General features: G+C 55.3%; 1 protein-coding gene across 1 annotated transcript in view; it reads right to left on the bottom strand.

Moving 5' to 3' along the window:
* PIK3R6 (phosphoinositide-3-kinase regulatory subunit 6) overlaps positions 1-17,692 on the bottom strand; it is a 35,671-nt gene extending 17,979 nt beyond the window's left edge. The window contains exons 1-4 of the mRNA XM_030506439.1: positions 17,118-17,692; positions 4,919-5,051; positions 1,419-1,502; positions 306-397 (exon numbers count right to left, since the gene is read on the bottom strand). Coding sequence (XP_030362299.1) covers positions 306-397; positions 1,419-1,502; positions 4,919-4,931 — 189 coding nt within the window. The 5' untranslated portion in view covers positions 4,932-5,051; positions 17,118-17,692. The remainder of the gene's footprint in view (positions 1-305; positions 398-1,418; positions 1,503-4,918; positions 5,052-17,117) is intronic.
* Between the last annotated feature and the right edge of the window lie 493 nt (positions 17,693-18,185).

The following is an 18,185-nucleotide window of genomic DNA, read 5'->3' as shown; positions in this document are numbered from 1 at the left end:
TTCTCACTGTGCTATTTGCAGCTGAGGAGCCTGGGGAGGTTCCCGCTCTGCCCACAGCTCACTGTCACTGCTGGGGCAAACCCTGGTCCCTGCAGCCACCAGCTGGGGCCGAGCTCCAGCTCTGGCCTGTTGTCCCACAGAGTGTTTCAGCCAGTCCCAGTCCCCCAGTCTTCAAGGCCCCTAAAAGCATCCGTTTGAGGTGGAGTTGAGGCCCCATCCTCTGCTACTCCGGGCACCACAGCAGGGCATGTGCCATGGCAGGGCTGAGCCTGATGCTCCAGCGATGTCCGTGAGGCAGCACTCACCCTTTCCAGCTCCTTCACCAGGATCCTGACCAGGACAGAGCTGTTACTGGGATTCTGGTCGATTTTCTTATGCAGGGTCCATCGCAGCATCCCTGAGAAGTGAAAGCCAAGGAAGGTGTCAGATGCAGGGCAGTGGTGGGTCAGGGGCAGTGCTTCACTGAGGAACCAGGAGACCTGGGCACTGCTGCTGCAGAAATCACTCACTGGGATGCTGCATTGACAACACCATCAGAGCTAAACCAGGCTTCGCTGCCCTCTGCTCCAATCATTGACCCTCTGCAAGGGACAAGTCATGCTGCCGCCCTGATTCTGGATGCAGCTTTGATGTATCGCACCTCTAATACTGGGAAACCTCTGGAAAAATGACCTAGAGATCCTAGGACTTGGGGGGAGGGCTGCAAAAACAAGGCAGGGCAATGGACGTGAAGTTGTTTGCTGTTCCCTATGTTGCTCTGCCTGCTTTCACTGCCTGCCCCAAAGAATTTGGGTTCCTGCTGGCCCCATCACACAGCACCTGAATGCTGGCTGCCAATAGGTCACACTCAGAGCAAGGACTACAAAGCTCCTCAGTCCTGAGGATGTCAAGACTCATTCCAGACAAAAATTGATTTAATTAACTGTAAAATATCCCATGCACTCCAAGTAAAATCAGTTTTTCAATGAATTTATTTCCTGAGACTGCAGCAGTCCAGTTGCCACGTCAGCTAGGGTTTGCTTCTCCAAAACCATAACACGAGGATTCCAGCTGACTCTTTAGGAGGAGCTGAGCAGCATGTGGCAAAGCAATATCCCATAGGGAGAGACAGGGAGACTCCCAGTTCACGGGTGTTAAGCGAGTTGGGCAGGTCTGTGTGGGAACAGCATCACAGACTCCGGCATTCACTGTCATCCCACCTCAGTGTTGGACCTTCTGGGCAAGTGGAGGGTATAAAGGACGTAAGAGCCACGTAGAGGAGGGATGGAAGCTGCTGAGGGGCAGACAGCTCCAAGAGCAGGTTAGAAAGGGCAGACCAGCACCAGGGAGGTGAGGCTGCCCCGTGTCCCTCCACCCCGGGGAGCGACGTGGGTTTGGGGCGGGTGCTGACCCCGGGGCCGTGCCTGGGTCTGTCCTACCTCGGTCGCACTGGCAGGCGGGGTGGTGCCCATCCAGCTCTCGCAGCAGCGTGCGGACGCGGCGCAGGATGTCCGACTCCACCTCTGCGGGGACAAAGAGGACGTGAGGCTGCACCCAGGGACAGCCCCGGGGGAGGAGGCGCGGGTTTGGGTGGGTACAGGGACTGCACCCTCACCGCACCCCTCAGGACAGTGGCCACAGGCCACGGAGCCTGGATGATCCCCATGGAAATAGGGCAGTGGAGCTGGGAGCAAATGCCACCCCATGGATTGGTAGCCCCTGCAGCCATAATGGAGAGCAAAGTGCTCCTGCAGAGACGTGGTGGTGGGGAAGCTCTGCAGAGCATTGCTCGCACATGAGCTCTCCCCTTGTTCAATAAAGAAGTTACACATTAAATATAGAAACTAACAAAAATAAACCACAATGCAGCACCAGGAATCATAGAATCAACTCGTCCAGAAAAGACCTTTAAGCTCATCAACTCCAACCGTTCCCCAGCGCTGCCAAGGCCACCACTAACCCATGGCACTGAGGCCTCGGCTACACGGTGTGTGAACACTTGCAGGGACGGTGACTCCAGCCCTGCCCTGGGCAGCCTGTTCCAGTGCCTGAGCACCCTTTGGGGAAGGAATTATTCCTCATCTCCATCTAAACCTGCCCTGGTGCAGCCTGAGGCTGTTTCCTCTTGTCCCATCCCTTGTTCCTTGGTAATGAATGAAAGAGCACTGTGCTCTGGCACTGTGTGGATTCAGCCTCAACCTCACACCCGCTGCAAGGAGCACTCTTACAACAAGGTCTGCTGCCCACACCAGCACCTCACCCCTCATGGGAAACCCAGGCAGAGCCACCATGTCATCTCCTGCCTTCCACCCATGGCCCCTCGCAGCCCCCCTGGGTGCAACCAGCCACCCTTGGGTGCTGAGCACATTCAGCTCCCCAGGCAGGGACCTGAGGTGGGTGCTTCTCTCTGGTCACCACCACACACACCCTGTACCCGCCAAAATCAGACTGCATCCTGCTCTCAGCCAAAAATAAGTGTGACAACCTCAGACCCACTCTGAGGTAAGGACTTGTGATGACGAGTGAGCTCGTGTGCAGCTGGCTGGCCATGCATGCCAACACAGAGCATGTGTGAAATAAGAGTCAGCCCTGAGAGCATGTGGGGTATCAGCTGGGCAAGATGCAAGGCCCCTTTACTCCACCATGGCCTGTTTTAGTGTCCCTTCTTACACTGGGCCACTCCTTCTCTACCAGCAAAATGATTCTTGCTCCTTTGTAATAAAAACAAGAACATTATATAAAGGTGGGCGTTCATCAGGTGATGTTCTCCTGTACGAAGTTGTGGGCTGGAGCAGGCAGAACATGCCCTGACCCAGGGAAGCATCTCAGATGTTTGTAGTAATAATATCCCAGGGCCCTTTCCCAGTGCATGCTCCTGTCTCTGTGTTCACTGGCGGGGCCCAAACCATTGCCAGTAGTGGCTGAGTGCCTCTTGCCTGCATGGCAAGGATGCAAGCAAGGAGCAATTTATCCAGGTCCTAAGGAGGCTCCAGACACATACTGCCCAGTCTGAGCTGTCTCATCCGCATGGGGTTGCCTTTGGGATCAGTGTCATTACCACCACATTTCCTGCCCAGTCTTGCTCCTAGATTTTCTCATTCCCTCTCTTCTGCCACAGCTCCATCTTCCCTGACGTCAGAGGGATGCAGGAGGGCAGTGGTAGGCACTCATCTTTACCTACAAGAAACAGAGGAGGCAGCGAGGGTGACGCTACTGAAGAGCTGTGCTCAGGGACCACAGCCTCCAAACCTCCTTCCTTGGCTCTGGAAGGCAGTAAAGCCAACCAGGCTGGGTATGGTTGGCGGAGCAGGGGTGCTTCGGGCTTTACAAGGAACAGGGGCTGAAGGAGGTGGGTTGGGGGCCTCTCCAGTATTCCTGTGGGCAGAGGACCATCAACATGTGGTCATGTAGGAAGTGGAGCAGCTTTGAGCATCTGGCCCCTCGTCCCATGGAGACCCATGCACCATCCCAGGATGGGTTTGAAGTAAAAAACAGAGATGATTTTCTGCTCTTAACCATGTCTTTTAGTGGTGGCCTACTAGGGTTATCACACAGGGGAGCAGATGTGGCACCCCACAGTTGCCACCGTTCCCACTGGTGATACACAGGAGAGAGCAGGAGCACTTTGCCCCTCACAGCATCCTTGCTGCCTCCTCATCGCCAGCTCACAGGGCAGGCGGCGTGGCCGGACATGACAAGCCCATCTTGCCCTCTCCAAGCCCCTCTTGCCCTCTCCAAGCCCAAGACTGCAGTTCCATGGGTGCAGTGAGATGGTGACCAGGGCACAGGGGCAGCAGACATGAGCCCTGCATAAAAGTCAGCTGGAAAATGCAAAATGTGAAGTATTGGGGATGGGATGGCCTATTCCTGACTACACCCAATAGCCAAAACAGCTCATCCCCTTGAGGATGCTTGTACAGAGGATTCATTCCATTCAGACTTCTTCTGCAGAGGAGAACTTAGGGCTGCGGCTTCAGTGGAAGCTGTGTCAGAAAACAACCACACACCCGAGTTCACAGTTGTTCCCATGTGCTGGTGAAGCTGTGTGTGTGTACAGAGGAACTCCCCTCTCTGCCAGCACAGTTCGTGCCATCCTACCCACCCGGGGAGAAAGTGGAGCACAGAAATGGCCTTGGAACAGGATTTTCTCATTTTGGGAGTGTCATGTGGGGAAATGTCTTGAAAATTCATGTTTTCTCTCCTTGTTTTCTCCCAAATGATTCTGTGAAGCTCCTCAGTTTCACCGCTACGTTCATTGGTTTTGCACTGGGGAATTCTACAATAATGGACTGTTTGGAATTTCCTATTCATTCCATTTGTGTATGTTTTTAATTACCAGGGAAGCTTTTCCTGAGCACTGATATAAATACTCTCCTCTTTTTCTAAATCAAAGCGATTACAGCCCCGATACGCTGAGGTTCCTTCACGGGGAGCAGAGCGTCTGCTCCAACACAAACAAGAGGCACTTTGATCTAAAAACAGTCTCAACCCACCAGTGACAAACGGTAGTGGCTTAGAAATGAAATAAAATGTTTCAGCATTGATATCCTGACCTCAGGGTGCCGGGATAGCAAAAGCACCTTGCGAACCAGCGTGAAAGTAAAACACACGTGGGGAGCGGAGGGGGGAACGGGCACCAAAATACACAATTAAACACAAAACTGCTTTAAAATTCAAATGTGAGTTGTTGCCAGACCTGGTGGTTTCAAAGTGCCCTACAACAAATCTTCTGGCTGCCTCTCAGTGTCTTCGGACCTCATTTCCCATCTATCCAGCAGGATCTGCCAAAACCTTGCAAAGATCAAGGTCTGCCCAGAGGCAATGAGGCCTCTGTAGATATCCGCATATGTTATCAGAGGGTAACCAAGGCACAAGAAGGCAGATGAAGGGGGTTCAGTGGGTTGGGATCCCCCCACGCCGGGCTCTGAGCGTCACCCACCTGCGCTGTCCATGGCTGTGCTGAGGCTGCAGCGCGGGGGGGGGCTCGGTGGCCGCAGGGTGTCTGCAGTGACGGGTGAGCGCGGGGCTGCTCCTCACTCCACACGGGCATGGCCTTGGGTCCTGTGTCTCACCTGCAGAATGACAGGGCACACTTGGCTGAGGCTGGCGGTGGAGACCAGGATCAGCCTGAACCTTGGTGGGGAGCGCAGAGCCACCGGAACGCTGTGGGCATGGGACTGCAGCGTGGAGGATGTCTGGCAGGGAGGGAGGCAGAGCCCTCCAGGTGAGCACAGCATGTCTCAGGGGCTGTGTTTTCCTGGAGAAAGCTGCAGCTCAAAGCTGAACCCATCTGAACACTCGGCCCCCAAAGCCTCCTGCAGCAAGGAGGACCCCAGGGATGAGCATCACCGAGCAGGGCAGGATAGGTAACCTCATCGTCCCTGGCATTTGAGAAGAAATGCTCAGGTTAAGTCAAATGGAGTCTGAAATGCAAATTCAACCAGGAAAATGTAAAAAAAGAGCCCAAATTTCCATGAGGTTTCTATACTTGGTGTGTGCTGAGCTGCTGCCATCCTGAGCCAGCATCCCGGAGACAAACCCCAGGGAAAGCTCAGAGCCGGTTACACTGCAGAGGGAAGCCAGCCCGGAGCCGGACAGCTTCCCTTGCCCTCAAGCATTGTTCTCTCCAAAGAGGAAAAAAATATAAACCCTGCGAGCTGAGGAGGAAGGAAGGGAGATTTGCCTATGACATGACTACAGGCAGGGGGGAGCCAGTGCAGGGCAGCTGCAGGGGAGTAGCGGAGATGCAGCATGTACTGTGCAAAATACCACTTCTGAGATGCTCAGCTGTAGCCATCAACTCCACAACCAGGTCCGTGCCAGCCCATGGACCCAGCACCTTGTGGTCCTGCACCGCCAGTGCCTACAGCAAGGCAGCATCTCCCTAGAGTGTTGTCCTCTCCTGTCTTCCCATCCACGGACGCAGCAGCAACCACAGGACTGTGCTGCCTGTATTTACAGCCTGAGCGAGCTGCAACACTGCTTTCAGCATTCCAGCCTGCAGGTTTTCTCTCTTCTTGCCTTTAGGGAAGCTAAAAAATCCCAGCCCATAGCTCTGAATTCTGCAATTTCCCTGAAACACCCACAGTTATGGCTGAAGACAGGGAGCCCGCCTCCAGTGGTCCACAAAGCAGCACAGGCAGCAATAACAACACAGTCCCATCAGTTCCCTGCATCCCTCCAAGCACAGCCAGGCCCTCAGCCCATGCTTGGGCTCAGCTCTTCGCGCTCTCTTTCTAATTTGTAGATTTAGGACCTAACTCTACACAGGTTGGTCTTAAATCTGTAAATATCCATCCCCAAACACAACAGCACTGCGGATGCAGGAGGAGATAGATGGACACGTGCAGGAATGCCCCTGCCACACACCGCTCGAGCCTCGGGAGCATCCTGCTCTCCACAGCTCTCAGAAGCTCATTAAAGGTTTCCTGCAGCATGCCAATTGTTCAAACCCACCCCAGGTCCATGTGGCCTCTATTTCTGGGCTGGATAACAAGCCTGGCGCTGAGCCACTGCAGTGGGTTTCCACCGCCTGCTGCGCAGCAGTCGTGGGAGCAGCTCCCGGCCATGGCTGATGGCAGAGAGGACAAGGGAGGTGAGGGCAGGGTGCTTCCTAAGGCCAGGGTCTTACTAGAGCAAAAAAACTGCCTCTGCTTGCACAGCTGGTAGGGCCAGGGCCAGGAGCAGGGAGGAGATTCCAACTCTCCTCCAGCTCAGCTTGGTCATAGAATCACAGAGTCATGGAATGGTTTGGGTTGGAAGGGAGCTTAAAGCTCCTCCAGTTCCACCCCCCTGCCACGGGCAGGGACACCTTCCACTAGAGCAGGTTGCTCCAAGCCCCTGTGTCCAACCTGGCCTTGAACACTACCAGGGATGGGGCAGCCACAGCTTCTCTGGGCACCCTGTGCCAGCACCTCAGCACCCTCACAGGGAAGAACTTCTGCCTCAGAGCTCATCTCAATCTCCCCTCTGGCAGGTTAAAGCCATTTCCCCTTGTCCTGTCACTACACGACCTTGAAGGTCCTTTCCAATCCAAACCATTCTATGATTCTCTGAAATGCGATGTGCCTCCTCGTACACTGCAGGAGAGGAGAACATCAACTCATCCTCCTAATTTCAAAAATTACAGCTCACCCTCTTGTTTCACTGGTTACAGAAGGAAAGAGAACAATTCCCCAAAGCCCTTGCATGCACGAGAGCAGAGTTACACAAACAGTGAGTGCTTGGCACTGTGGTCCACAAAATATTTCCCGCTGGGAAAAGCACTGGGATCCCCAGTGCTGTGGGATACCAACATCGCGGGTGCCGAGAGGCAGTGCTGGGGCTGTGCCCTGCCCCACAGAGCCCTCCTGACGAAGTGAAACGCAGCCTGGTGCTAATTGTGTCAGTGGTTTTCCACATCCGCATCCTACCTGCCCACACGTGGGAGGGGTGCTGGTGACCCAGCACTGAGCCCGCTCGCCAGCGCTCCGTTTCCTGACTTAGAAAAGGACTCAGCAGTGCCTGAGCGACCTGAGCTTCTCCTGCCGGAGACACTTCAGGTTTCACTTCACTTGACCGCTTTCCTCACTGTCAGCAAAGAGGAGCTGAGGTTGGATCCATGGCCAACCTGCCTGCTCTGAGTGCTTCGGCCTCCCAAGAAAACTCAATGTAAAATGCTCCAAACTGGTCCCCAGCTCATTCAGAGTCCAGTCAGTGTCTGCAGGAGGACAGGTAAGTGTTGTATGAGAAGGGGCATGAAAGGACATTGATAGAAACAGGCTGGAGAGGGGTCTAGCTCTGGTGTCAGTCTTGTTGCTGCCAGGAACCAACTACTGGTGCTCACTTGGCCTGGCCGTTACCAGCACACGGACAGAAATGTGCAGAAAATCACCCATTTTCACTGGGGATGCTTTCTGACTGCTTTGCTCCTGTGAGTGAGGGGACCAGAGCCATCAAAGGAGGAGGAGGAGGGATGCAGGGCTGAGGATGGGGAAAGCTGGACAGCATCAGCCCCAGTTCAGACAGCAGGACCACATTTGCCCTCCCTGGCCACAACAGACAGACCTGCCCTTCCCTCATGGGCTTCATCAGGACTTTCCTGACAGCAGCTGTGACCCTGCGACCACCCCAACACAAATCCAAACCCAGTAACACAGTGAGGGAGGCTCTGAAGGTGCAAGAGCCTGTGCTGTAACCAAGGACTTAACTCAGCCTTTGCACAGAGCACTTTCAGACAGTCCCTTGCCTGAGGAGACAGAGGCTGCTCCCCAGCCAAGGTGCATGGGTAGCTTTTGAGTGTCATTAATGAAGCCAGGCTAATTTATGCCAAATTATCTGGCCCTGGCACCCCTTTGGCTGAGCGGAGTGTAGCAGAGAGCAAAGACCCAACCTGTGCTCCCCGGGGAGGGACACGGCCAGCCCCTGCCCTGGCGGTGACGCTGCTCGGGGCAGAGGCTGACCATAAGGGATGAAGCCCATCCCCTGGCGGGAGGGATTCCTTGGATGCTACCTAGAAGCCGTGTGTCACTGCAGGGAAACAACAACCACCTGAAGCTTAATTGACTCACTTAGAGCTGCTGATTTAGGTGAAAAAGCATTTTAACTGAGGGTGAGTGGAACTACAGGCACACACCATGGAGACCCCAGTGCTAGTGTCAGAGCAGTGGGGAATGTCACCCACCAGCACCAGAAACCTGAGCTGTAGCAGGATCCCTGTCGCTGACCCGGGCTGTTTCTTGGCCTGTTGAGACAGGATCAGTCCCTACACTCACTTTGCCAGGCTTTTCCCAGGACACAGCAGACATAAATCCCTTGGGAGACAAGATGTGACATGTGGGGATGTGATGTTGTGGTGCTGTGATGCTGGAAACACTCCTTTCCTAGAGAAGATGGAGAGGGATGTCCCTGCACCCTTCCTTTGCCACCCCTTCTGGTCTCAGACCATGGGGCTAAAGACCTTGGTTACAGCCACTTTGTGTCCATTGAGCCCTGACCCACCGTGTGCTGTGAGCACGCAGTGGGCTCCCCATGCCCACGGCTTGCTCAGGCTCTGCGTGGGAATGGTGGGTGCAGAGATGTGTCTGAGCTGCACTGCAGTCCTGCTTCTCCTGCAGGGATCCAGAAGAGCCAGGTCCCCTCTCCCAGGTTTGCACTGCTGGCCTGGTGTCTCATGCAGGGACACTTGCAACCAGGGGACTTCACCTCTAGAGCCAGACCCTCAGCATTGACTGTGCCACATCCCAGTGTCTCAGCACAGCAGACTGGGGATGCTGGGGACAGCAAGTGTCATGTCAGTACAGTCCCCAGCAGAAGGGGAGCACAAGGCAGCAGAGCCCCCTGCTACAGCCAGCCCTCTCTGCCTGCCTCATCTCTCCCGAAATGACTGATCCCTGGTGCAAGCAGGGGGATATTGTCCCCATTTCTAGGGATGGACTTGGCACTGCTCCTGGTGCCTGGTGGACTAACTCAGACCTTTCTCCTGGGAACACTGCCCCACTCCCTGGAAGTCAGGGGATGGGATCCCCCATCACAGCCTGGCCTTGCACCGTTCCCACTGCGAGTGGGAGCAGAGGGACCATGCAAGGAAGGACCCTGTCCCAAACCGGCTCGGCTCCGGGCTGCACTCACCTTCCCTTGCATCCTTCCAGCTCCTGGGATCACAGCTCCCTTCGGGGCACAGGACCATCCCAGCAGGCACATCGTGAGGAGGAGGAGTGAGGCAGCGGCAGTGAATCAGGCGCAGCCAAAGGGCACCGGTTCCTCAGCCGAGGTGGGAGCTAGATGGCAAAGCAGCGATCCCTATGGCATCTGCGCCGGAGCCTGCACAGCGCTGCCGAGCATGGACAGGGTTTGCTTCTGCTCCATGTGCATGTGTCTGAGCTCACCGGTGACCACAGGCTTCCTACCCAGGCAGGAAGGGCTCACGGGCCCCGACCAACATGCATGACCACGGGGAGACCAGAGATGACTCGAGGGGAAATGTGACAGTGCAAGCCCCGCAAAAGTGCCGGCGAGAGGTAGAAGCTGCTCAGTTCCCTGATCCACATCAGTGAGGGTTTCTCTGCTTTCTGTCCCCCTCCTCCCCCTTGGATCTCTTCCCTTCCCTGCAGCAGACACGAGACACATTTCATCCTGTAACTGGTTATTTTGCTGTCTGCCAGCTCAGCAAGACCAGAGTCTTCTCTGCATTCATCCCATTGCTTTGCAGAGCTGCAAATCCCCGCTTCCTCTCTGCAAGTCTTAAAATACCCACGGCATCAGCTGTATTTTATTTCATTTGCAGGAAAAAATGAAAAGGCAAAGGCGAGAAGGGAAGTCACATTCCTCTCTTCGGTTTGCAGTAGCCGTGAGGCTTTCAGTGACAAACCCTGAGTGACCCCAAAGCCACCTTTCCTGGGAGTTTAGGGTATTATGGGAACCAGCTGGCTATATTCTTGAAAATGAAGAATTTTGCATTGGAAGTACAGCTCGCCCTGGAAACTGGCAGATAAGACCAGGGGTTAAAGTGCTCTGCAAGCCTCATCCTCCTATCCCAAATTACCAGGGTGGTGGACACTGCATGAGCAGGACCTGGATGATCATTCCGTAAAGCCACCCTCAGTGTCCCTGCTCTGCAGGGCAGCAGTAATGGGTACCCAGAGCTGGGGAACAGGTTGTGATGGCTACTCTGTTTTCGCTGAGCTAGCACAAGATGAAGCACAGTCCCATGTAAAGGTGAGGACACCGGGGCTGGGATCCTCCAGCTGCCTGCCTCCCTTCTCACCTCTCCATCCTCCCCGTGCTCACGCCATTGAACCACCTTCCTCCTAAGTAAGGATTCCACGTTTGCATTCTGCTCTGTCGCAGGCCTGCAGAAGGAAATAGTCACCTTCCTCCAGGGTTGTCCCCTCCCCAGTGCTTACAGCCAGGGAAGCGTGGAGGCCACACCAATGCCCTCTCCTTCTGCTGAGGGCTGGACATCAGCAGGACAGGCACCAAAGACACTGTGACAAGGCGGGTTTCAGCAGATCACACATCACTCTGCATTTTGGATGTGTCTGGAGGGTTCTAACTACGGCTGGGTGGGCACCACCAGGCTGTACAGACAGAAGGTCATTGGTCTCTCTGTGAAGGAGGATCCATGCTCACTCAGATGTTAGGTTGTTTTAATTATAACATGGGCTAGCACTCTTATAGGGGTCAGGCTACATCACCTGCAGTCCCAAAGGACCATAGATCAGTCTCAGCACTACGGTCACACACCAGTGGAGGGCCACCAGCCTCCCAGCACCCCCAAGCAGAGACAGTCAGAGCAAGGCACCACACAGCCACAGCTTCACCAAGAGAGCTGGGGCACTCTCAGAAGTGCTGCCAACATACTGCTAGCAAACACCTAAGAGCCTCTTTTTTAAGTCCTCAGTGTGTGAGGACACTGTGGTGAGATGAAAATCTAGTAGAAGGATTGAGATGTGTCCATCCACATGAGTCATGTCAACACCATCATACTCAGTGGAGAGAAGTGACTCAGCCTATCCCCTGGAGACACTCACCATGGGGATGCACAGCCTCCCCAACAGACCTGCTCTGTCTCGCAGATTATCAAAAGCCAGTGGAAACCACTAAAAACCAAACCCCCTGGACCAGGTGGGCACGTGTGACACAGACCAAGGGATACAGAAAGAGGCTGTGAAAGAAAACCTAAACCCAACCCTGTGCTCGCAGCAAACAGGCTCTCTCGGGAAGCTCAGTCACCCCATCCTGCCCTGGCTTCTCCAGGCATCCTCCACTTCCCAGCACAGCTGGCTTGGGTCCCGGATGCCATTACCTGAGCTCCGCTGACCATCGCCAAGCCCTGGGGGATGTCCTCTCTCCCACCTCCCCCTGTGCCCAAGGACAGCACTGACAGAGCAGGGCATATGCTTGCTTTCTCCAAGTTATATTTAGTCCCGCTCCAAAGCCAGTCTCCGTGTGCCTTATGCAGCTCTGTATTTAGTTACAAATTCACTCCTCGGGTACGTCTGAGGTTTCCTGTAGTTGTTTATCAGCTTCACTACAGGCGCTCACAAACTAAAGCTAGTGTATTGCACACGCACGATGCATGGAAAGCTGTCCCATGGCCACGCTCCTCCTCTGCCCTCTCTCCCATCCCACCACCAGTTACTGCCCTGTTCCCGATGCTTCCCCTCCCTGCAGTGGACACCCCAGCTTGCTCCCAGCATAAGGAAGGATTGTACCAATACCATTGGAGCGGCGAGTGAGCTGTTCCGAGCTGAAGTGTCCTGAAGGGAGACAGGGCGAGCGCTCGGCCGCGGGGAGACACAGGAGCACATGTACTCACAGCGTTCCGTCAGGAGATGACAGAGGTGCCATGGAGCAGACCGGGGTTCACCACCCCCTGCGCCGTCCTCCCGCTGCCGCCTGCAGTTGCCTTCGACCAAGATCAGTTATGAAAGTGGCACATCAGAGGCTTCGTCTAATGTTACAGCCCAGCCCGCGGTTCCTCTGGCTCCGGGGAGAGTGGCCGGAGCACAGGGTTCAGGTGTGAACAGGGGGGTTTCTGACTGCAGGACTTGAGGGGCTGTTTCCCCGCAGCCAACTGAGGATCTGACACTGCATTCCCAGGGCTGGCAGTTCCCAAAGTGCTGTGCAACTGCTCCTCTGGACCCAGCACATCGCTCACACCGGTGCAGAATCACCTAGGGGGGTCCATCAGAGGCAGGTTTTACATCAGAACCCCTACATGTGCTGGGCTGCACCCCCAGAACATGAGCAGCAGGTCAGGGAGGAGATCCATCCCTCCTGCTGCGCTCTGGGGAGACCCCCCCCTGCAGTCCTGATCCAGCTCTGGTCCAGGTTGGACACAGGGGCTTGGAGCAACCTGCTCTAGTGGAAGGTGTCCCTGCCCGTGGCAGGGGGTTGGAACTGGATGAACTTTAAGGTCCCTTCCAACACAAACCGTTCTGTCATTCTGTGATCCTGTTTGCACCCTTCTCTTAAACTAGGTCCGTCTGCCTATGGAGCAGACACTATTTTTGACCCTGATCCTGACCTGCAGCCCAGCAGCACAGCTCAGGTAGGACACCAGGACAAAAGCAGCTTCCAGCTTCCAGCCCTCCTCATTGTCCAGCAAGAGCAGCTCCAGGCTCCTCTGAAGACCTGAACCATGGCCAGGGCGAAACACTGAGGGCAGGGCCTGGGTCCATCTCACCTCACATGATGCACCCCAGGGCAAGGTGCCTCAGTGTAAACGAACACTAAGCAAAACCTTCATTGTGGAACTCCAAACCCACACGGAAATCACCTGCCTCATTTCTGGCCCCATTCAGACAGGCTGCTGGGGCAGAGGAGACCTGCAGAGAGGTGGGGGAACCACACGTGCTGTGGACCACCCTAGAGCCCCCTTTCTGGGCTAATTCTCAGCTTCAGCTCAAAACCTGGCAGTGCCTGTGGTTTCAGACAGCTCTGATATGAAACCAGATGCTCCCCCTCAGGCTCTCCCTGCCAAGGAAACACATCTCAAGCTCAGATACTGCTTTCCAGCAGCACTTTGCTCGCTGCTTGCCTGGCAGCTGCTCTGGCAAGGCACATCGCTGCCTGCAGGCTGATACCCATGGAGGGAGAAGGTGAGAATACCTCTTACAGCCACTTCACTAATGAAACACCTTGGAAGCTTGCACTGCGGCGGACGTTCATCTGCCTGCCAGGACTGAATGAGCCCCAGAGCCCTTCGCTAAAGCTGGTGTGGAAGTTGAGCGGCTTCCTGGACACTAATGACTCTTTGGAGACTTCCTCACAGGGTCACATTGCATTCTTTCTAAGGAAAGACACGAGTTTTCCGGAAGCATCAGGGGTTTAGATTTAAGCATCTCCTTCCATTCCCAGAGCTGACTTTGGGAAAAACAACTAGAGGGAAAAAATAAGTGTGTTTTGAATGCCGGTGCCAGGTTTGCTCACATAAAACAGCCCAGGCAAGTGCTGTCCACCTGAGGGGGAAAGAAAAGCGGGAAGAGCTCAGGATCCCAAATGTGGGCAGTCTGGGAGCAGCCAGGCAGGAAGCCACCTGCACCTTACCCGCTGTCAGCAATGAGCAGGGTAGTGGTGCTCTGGCATTGCTCTGGCAGTGGGGAGTGAACAGTTGACAAGTGCTGACAGAGTTAACAAGGAGCACAAAGAGCACATTAGCAAGGAAAGAGTGAGTATATAATGCTGGACAAGGAGGACAAGGTCAGTAACAAGATTTAATTACATGGTATGGGCAACAGTAGAAACCACTGCTTTCTGTAGGACTGTAACACCTCCCAGTAACACCAGTCTGGACTGAAGAATCCCCCTAGAGACTCACAAGCAAAATCCATCCCAGCACAGATCACTCACAACAGCAGCTCCCTTGGAAAGCTCCTGCCCAAACCATGTTTGATGGACGGTGCTGTCTTCAAGGCATGTCACACCTCAAAATAGAAAGACGTGACTCAGCCAACACGGCATCTGCCTTCAGAACAGCCATTAACACCAGCAAAGCTCACAAAAGCAAGAAAGCAACTGGGGAAGCAACTCCCAAGAGCTCCCACGTCTGGGTAGGAGATGTGGTCAGCATTAGGAGGGCTGGACACAACCAAAATGAGAGTCCTCTTGGGTCAGCCCTTTCCCAAATGCTTAGAGCAGGGGAGCTCTCATTTCTTGTGAGAATCAGAGCTCCCCCCAGTCAAACCCGGCCGAGGTGGCACACAGGGATGCTGGGGAGGGAGGCTGCTGCTCTGCCCACATCCCAGCAGCCAGTTGCAAAGCCAAGGAAGGTGACTCACGACAGGTTGTTATGCCCCTGACACAGCTGTGCCCACCCCATGTATCAGAAGGTGAGAGGGAGGTGGGAATTCAGTATATGCCAGTGAGGGGGCACACAGAGCAACCCCTGCCAAAGGGGCCACAGACAGTTTTTACATGAAGGTCCCTGTCACTAGTGGGGTGAGACTGTGTCCAGCACAAGCAGGACTGCTCTGAGATAGCATTTACAGGACACCCAGAGGGGAACCATCTGAACATGAAAGAGAAAATGGAACTGCTCCAATGGGGATGTGCAAGTTGGTGGCTGGCAATGGGGAGCAGTGGCCAGTCGCCTCCCACACAGCCCTCCCATGAGAACAGCTTATTTTACTGTCGCAACAAAAAAGAAAGCAAAGTTTCTGTCATACAACAACCTGAACACATTGTCCTGTAAGGTCCAGGAAACTCCCATCAAAACAATTGCTAGGTGCCCTCTGCCACCTCGCCCAGAGCAAAGTCTTTTCCTCTGTCTGATTTGAGGCTATCCGGCCAGAAATATGGGCTATACCAGAGTGATGGACAGGCAACAGACAGTGAAGTCTCAGCTCTGCCTCTTTATGAAACAGGACTAAAAGAATCAAAATATTTGGCAGTACAGGAACACCATCACAGCTAATCGTCATGGCAGCCCTGAATGTCAGGACAGCCCAGTGCCAGTGCTGCAGCCCCAGCAGCTCACGGCTGAGTGGAGAGGCTGCAGGGCAGAGCTGTGCTGAGGCCAGTGCTGGCTGCGAGCAGCAAGCCCAGGTCTTGCCAGAACAGCTTGAGCCTCTGAGGACTCAAGCTATTTCCTCAGGTCAAATTAATGCTTGAGAGAAAGCTGTGCAGTTTAAACAGGTTCGTGTGACTGAGCAGAGGCTCTGTCAGAGCTGTGTGTGAAACAGTAGAGGCTATTTCACCAGATTAACCCATGTTCTCTTCCACTGCAGACGCAGGACATATGTTCAGTTCAGTGGGACACTAAGCTGTAAGGCTGAATTAATGTCTTGAGGATTTGGGCCATCCACAGAGGAACTCAGAAACTGATTGAGAAAGGCTTGGAAGTCATGCACTCCACAACCCAAGTACCAAACAAGCACACAGCGAACAGTCTGCGTAATGCTCAGAGGTGATAAATCGGAGGAATTTGGGTTTGTGTTCAGGCTTAGTCAAGAGACAGAAATAAAACCTGCTGCTACGTTACATGGACACCCAGAGAGCTCCCATGGGAGGGCAAGAGCACCCACGGAGGGTGCGATGGCTCAGGCTCAGTGCCTCTGGTGCAGCTGGAGGATGCAGAGGAAAACATTCACTGGGCACAGAGGGGAGGAGGACTCAAACCTGCCCGTTGCACAGAGTTGGCTCATCTACACTATTTTGAAGCTCAGGCCGCACTCCCCTTTTCATTTCCTTTCTGGATGGGGCTGCTGAACTCTCCTCGCTACTGCCACTACCATCACTGTTTATTGCCATGTCACTGCTCATGGCCCCCATGGGACAGATGAGGCGCCCGGCCAAGGGGAGGGGAAGCTGGGCAGCCACACGACTGCACAAACAGCCAGCACCAGAGCACGCACCACCCAGACACCCTCAGGCTGCTGCAGAGCCTGCGCTGGGGCTGGGTGCATGAGCACTGCCTGCCCTGCGGGGCACGGGGCTGCAAGAGCGGAGCCCCAGCAATGCCCGGGAAGCGCAGGCGATGGCCAGGGGTGGCTCTGGGCAGGTGACTCCATTCCTTGCCACTGGGAGTTGTTTCACTTAGAGCAAAATGAATAAGCATGAAGTAGTGCTGAAGCAGCCCCAAGTCAGTGATGTAACTCGCTTGCCCCATGTGGGCTGAGCTGCAGGCAGTGGCTGTCTGTGGGGTGTGCATGGGGGATGCGTGCGCAGCGAGCGGCCAGGCACCTTGAGCAAGTGTCAGAGCACCAACAACATCAAAACCACCCGTCTTCTCCAGGGGCACAGGCAGCAAAGTCTTCACACTCCTCCCTGGGACCGGCTCCAGGGCAAACCCTGTTTCCCACCAGCACCCCACTCCCTGGCAGGGTGCAGCGAGGGAAGCTTGCACAAATATTCCCTTTCTAAGAGAAGCAGCACATTCCTCTTCCCCAGCACCACCAGTACCCCCTCCCCTAATTCTTCCTAAGAAAAGAAAGAAACCAAACTGACCCTGTCCAAGGGCTTCCCAGAGTCTTTCATCCACAGGGAAGCAGCACTCACACACCCCGTGCCAACCCCTCAGGCTTAAAGCAGTCCCCAGCAGAAGCACAGCGCTGGGGACCAGCAGCGCAGCTCCCCCTCACAGGAGCAGAGAGGGGACAAGGCAGAGGGAGAGGGAGAGCACGGACCCAGCAGCAACGCGCCCTCCAGGACTCTACCTGCTTCTCAGGGCACACCCGGGAGCCTGGTGGGTCACGCGTGGACGCGAGGTGCCGTCCGGCGCCGGGCGGCAGCGCGGGGTCCCGCAGGAGGCATCGCGGCGGGGCGGGCGGTGGGTGCCGGGGAGCACCGGGTGGTGCCGGGCTCTGAGCGCACTTCAAAGTCTGCAAAGCGAAAAGGGAAGCGCCGGAGTTATTTCAAGACAACTTCCTCTTTCACAGAGGAGTCTCTCAAGGAGAAAGCTGTCCCCGCGTCCGCCTGGCGCGCTCCGGCCGCGCAGGAGCAGGCGAAAGGGCTCAGCCCTGCCTCTGATCCCCAAAATCCAGCTGTGCAGGTCAGGCTGCTCTGGGACGAGCCTGTCCTGGGGATATGGTGACCCCTGGCGCTGGCACAGCCTCTGCCGTGAGCACCCCACACATGGGCACCTCCTCCGGTGCTGCCGCCTCTGAACCGCGGCAGAGAGAGCGCCTGATGCTGCACACCCAGCACCTCGAAACAAACAGTGTTGCTACGAGAGACAAGGAGGAGTCTGTCCAAGGAGACACTTTTCCAGCTCCCCGTTCCAAGTGCTGCATTTTGCCTCTGCCCGGAGCAGCTTACACACATCTGCTTTTGCTCAGTGCCAGCCCCTGCCTGCTGCCAGGGCAGGGGCACAGCCCAGGCAGAGGATGCCCGGCCCCTTCTGGAACGCGTTTGTGGAGATGTTTGACGTTGTGTTGACAGCGGTGTTGCTGCACATTGGATGGAGCAGGTCTGGCTGAGCTCAGCAGGGTGGCACACTGTCACCACTTGTGACTCAGTGTCAGGAGTGCAGCTCCTGGAATGAGCCCAACCAGGGCCTCAGGTGAGGCTGCTCAAGACTGCTGAGGTCTGTCAGTGCCCTGACACTCAGTTAAGGATGAGACCCGTTTGCACCAGCCTAGGCAGGCACATGGCAGGGATGTGTAGACCTGGCCAACCCAGCCCAAATCAGGAGACAAATGTTCATCCTTCTAGGATGTGGGTGCAGGGCTGGGATGAACCCACCAGCTCCAGCAGTCCAGCCCACTGATGGAACACGTGTGCTT

This window comes from Strigops habroptila, chromosome 14 (assembly GCF_004027225.2).
Source record: "Strigops habroptila isolate Jane chromosome 14, bStrHab1.2.pri, whole genome shotgun sequence".
Taxonomy (NCBI): domain Eukaryota; kingdom Metazoa; phylum Chordata; class Aves; order Psittaciformes; family Psittacidae; genus Strigops; species Strigops habroptila.
This window is presented reverse-complemented; position numbering and strand designations above follow the sequence as displayed.